Raw genomic sequence first — 4,287 nt, 5'->3', positions numbered from 1 at the left:
TCTCTCTCTCTCTCTCTCTCTCTCTCCTTCTCTCTCTCTAGGAGTTACCATGGCAAACTTGTGATAACCCTTGGAACACTGATCGCTGCTTTTCCAACTACAGTCTGATGGACACCACCAACCTGACCAGTGCCGTCACTGAGTTCTGGGAGTGAGTCACTACAATAGTGATATTAATATTTTTGTCAAATATTTAATGAAGTTGTAAGTTAAAATCCAGTTGCACTGATCGAGTAGTTATTTTCCTGTCTGAGCTGGTTAAAGCACTTTTTTTTCTGATTCCATTGAGAATATTTTTTGTTTTGTTTTGTTATCATGTACTTTACCTCAACACTTTCATCCATGGAACACAAAAAAATAATATATTTAGAAAAATGTTCACACTGCTCTTTCTACATTATGAATAACTCCTCACCTCTTCCATACTTCATATAGCTCATAACTCGTTTGAACGTATGCAAATTTGTTAAACTGTTTCAACAAAAGCACATGTTAAATGACAGTCTAACTAAATATTTCTTTACTCTATAGGAGGAACATGCATCAGTTAACAAAAGGTTTGGAGGAACCAGGGGAATTGCGCTGGCCGTTGGTTGGAACATTAGCATTGTCTTGGATTCTTGTCTATTTCTCAATCTGGAAAGGAGTGGAGTGGACGGGGAAGGTGTGACTGCCGATAATCTTTCCATTTTTCATACGACACCCCAGAATTGTTTCTAAAAACAAACTTTAATCGCTTTTCATCCCCTTTGCATACTTGTCTTCTCATTTGCCTTCTCTTTCATCTCATGTATTCTCAAACTTACTTTTGGAATCTTTTTGTTCTTCCATTTCCGGACAATCTCAGAGGAAAAATATATTACTCAGAGATTGCTTTATCATAGCTCAGTAGACTTCTTGGAGTTTTAAAGTATGTTTTATGTAACTGTGTTGTTTCATTAAAAAAAAAAAAAAAATAATAATAATCTATAGAAGAAAAAAACATTGTTTTGAAAGAATTTGATTCTGACTTTTATTTGCAGAGTTTGTGCTGGATCTCTTCAGAAACACTACTGGATGTAACTGTTTTTTTTTTTAGTTTAATCTCATTACTTTTTAGATATATAAAATAAAAAAGCTTTTATTATGTATTTTATGCATTATTTTTCCAAGTTCATTTGGCAACATAAGTGGTGCATAAATTGCACAGTTTAAGCACTTTGATGAGTAGCCAACGGACATGTCTTCACATTAAATTGTAAGCTATTTTATTTATTTATTTATTTTCCCTGGCGAGAAAGGAAAACTGCTCTCTTTATCTGCTCTTTCTCTGAGGATAATTGAATTTTAATGTGATCCTTGCACCGGGCAAGAACAAATACATTTTCTGGCGGTCTATAACCTTGATGGACATCACTAATTAAGGGCAATCATTATCCTACACAGCAAAACTGTGTTCCTACCGATCATCAAACAGAAGCCAGTGAAAGCATTACACCAACAATTTAATAATGTTGTCCTCTATACCTACTTTAAAATTATTTACTCTATGACACTCTCTCTCTTTCTCTTCATTTATCTCCTGTCCTCATTAGGTGGTGTATTTCTCCGCCACGTATCCTTACTTCATGCTCTTTATTCTGTTTTTCCGTGGAGTCACTCTCCCTGGAGCGTTAGACGGCGTCCTCTTCTATGTCACCCCAGACTTCAACAAGCTATTGAAATCTGAGGTAAAATTAAACATACTGAAATTAATTTGATTTTATTTTAAATGAAATTTGATGTATTAAATGATGAATTCTTGAATCTGAGATCTTCAAACATCTTTATATATTTTAAGAACATTCACAAAAACCTGATGAGAGGCATGTTTGCATTTTTTTAGGGAGTAACTAAACTGTAGTAGCAATGCTGTTAAGTCATAGATACTCATAGAACATTAATTCAAAGCTATACACGCTTTTCATTAAGGATAGACGCTGAATTGTACAATTGTATATATCGATGCCAATAAAGCTTAATCCCTTTTTATGAATGTACACTCTTGTAAAAAAGAAGTACACTTTAGCATACTTTTAAAAAGTCGACAGAGAATGTAATTTTACTGAACAACTATGGAAATATTTTACAGACATTTCCCTGTTCTCTAACTTCTGGTACTATCAATATTTCTCATTTCAAATGTCAAATTTCTTCTCAGGTGTGGTTGGATGCTGCCACTCAGATCTTCTTCTCTTATGGTCTGGGTTTAGGTTCTCTCATTGCTCTGGGCAGCTACAACTCCTACAACAATAATGTCTACAGGTAAGAACTACTAGTCTCTGTCCAAATGTACAGAAATTGTGCATTTATGATGATTACATTTCATACAATCTGATGTGAAAAACTGTCTTTAACACAGTGCCTTTTCTATGAAATTCTGTTCAGTTTACACTGTACCTTTGTTGTCTTGTGATTCAGTTGACTTCATTATTGCTCCTTCTGTAGAGATTCTATCATTGTGTGCTGTATTAACTCCTGCACCAGTATGTTTGCTGGGATCGTCATATTTTCCATTGTGGGCTTCATGTCATACATCACAAAGAGACCCATTGAAGAACTGGCTGCTTCAGGTCATTATGTCTCTCAGACATTATCAAATTTCATTGTTGCAAAAAGATGTACACTTTTGTATACGTTTACACTTTTTAATACACTTTGTTTTAACTGAATGTAATACTTCCTGTCACGTAATTGCATGTTAATGAAATGAAAATATTACAGTTTAAATTTATATTAAATGCAATTATACAAACAGTAGACTTAAAGTATATCTGTATATATAATTTCATAACAACTTTTTTGTCTTTGAAATATGGTTAAAGTGTACTGCTGAATGTATGCCATGCATTTAAATGTTGTAATGATGTAGCAATTTAGTACATTTTAAATGTAATATTGAATAAAACATTAGTTAAAATTACATGCAAAGTACTTCACATATGCTTCAGTATGTTAGTCAGCAAATCAAAATAAGTGTATTACTTTAAAAAATGAAAAAATATAAGTAATATAATATAAGTAAAAAAATATTACTTAAAATTTAAAATGCGCTTTAATTAAAGTAATATGAGTAATATTATAGTGATATGGTGAAAGTGGACTCATCTTGACACTTATGGTGTTTGTTGGTTTGTGGTTCAATATCAGGTCCTGGTTTGGCATTTCTGGCCTATCCGCAAGCTGTCACACAGCTTCCCATGTCTTCACTCTGGGCTATTCTCTTCTTCTCAATGCTCATGATGCTGGGATTGGACAGTCAGGTATTTTACACATGCATACATATGATAAAGGTGACTGTCGAGAAAGAAAAAAAAAATTGTTATAATCTATTTGAAGAGTCTAAGTTATTGTTTTTAGTAGTTGACATGATGCCTCAGAGACCATAGAGTTATTGATAGAGCTTGTATTGAACCCACAATACTCCTCTAATGGTGCTACATTTAGCAGCATTTCACCATTATTCTTCTATAGATTTCAGAGCTTAATGATTTTTAATGATTAAAACTAAACAAGTTATAAATTATTCATGTGGTGTTACTTTAGTTTTGTTGTGTTAGGTAGGTGAAAGTAATGCCAAAGATCACAAGAGAACTCAGCACATTAAAATAAGTTCAGTCAGGACCATTCTGTTTGATTGAGATTATTGTAGAGGTCCTGTAGAGGTATTTTGGAAGCAGGCTTTGCTCTGAAGGGTTCAGATTCTGAGCTGTCCACAAGCAAACCTCACTGAGGTTTGAAACCCCTGAAACCTAATGCAATTACCAGAATTTTTTGTAAGCAACAGATATAAAATTCCATGCAGAAGTGATACAGGTCCGTAAATAAGACTGGACAATATCGAGCTGCCTCCATAAGGAGGAGTTGGGGATGGAGGGGGGCAATCGCATGTCTGTGCGACAGACTAAGGCAAGTACGGATGAACTTATATATCTTATTTAATTGTAGTGGGAGGAGTTACAATCAACTGAGCTTCAGCTGATGCTGGCTGTCATGCCGTGGTCTGCCTGAACTACGTTTGAGCACCATTCGTCACTTAAACTACATTCTCTTCAAAAAGACCACACAGCTATTTTAGCTAACATGATAGAGAACATGTGGAAACTTTAAACATGTATGAGCAATTATTTTTCATGTTTAGTTTGTATTAAAAATCAGTAACTCCATGAATATCATAAAGTACTCCAATTGTAACACCAGTTCCCTTTCAGTCGGTCACTCTCGACGTCATGTCGGATGACCGACGAATTGGGATCTCGCTTAGAGGGA

General features: G+C 34.5%; 1 protein-coding gene across 2 annotated transcripts in view; it reads left to right on the top strand.

Annotated features, from left to right (window-relative positions):
* LOC107689715 (sodium- and chloride-dependent GABA transporter 1-like) overlaps positions 1-4,287 on the top strand; it is an 18,500-nt gene that overhangs the window by 9,146 nt on the left and 5,067 nt on the right. For both annotated transcript variants that reach the window (XM_016487846.1, XM_016487845.1), the window contains 6 exons: positions 42-151; positions 532-664; positions 1,575-1,709; positions 2,180-2,283; positions 2,467-2,591; positions 3,169-3,281. In XM_016487846.1, coding sequence (XP_016343332.1) covers positions 42-151; positions 532-664; positions 1,575-1,709; positions 2,180-2,283; positions 2,467-2,591; positions 3,169-3,281 — 720 coding nt within the window. The remainder of the gene's footprint in view (positions 1-41; positions 152-531; positions 665-1,574; positions 1,710-2,179; positions 2,284-2,466; positions 2,592-3,168; positions 3,282-4,287) is intronic.

The sequence above is a fragment of the Sinocyclocheilus anshuiensis genome, unplaced genomic scaffold (assembly GCF_001515605.1).
Source record: "Sinocyclocheilus anshuiensis isolate Anshui unplaced genomic scaffold, SAMN03320099.WGS_v1.1 scaffold1014, whole genome shotgun sequence".
Lineage (NCBI taxonomy): Eukaryota > Metazoa > Chordata > Actinopteri > Cypriniformes > Cyprinidae > Sinocyclocheilus > Sinocyclocheilus anshuiensis.
This window is presented reverse-complemented; position numbering and strand designations above follow the sequence as displayed.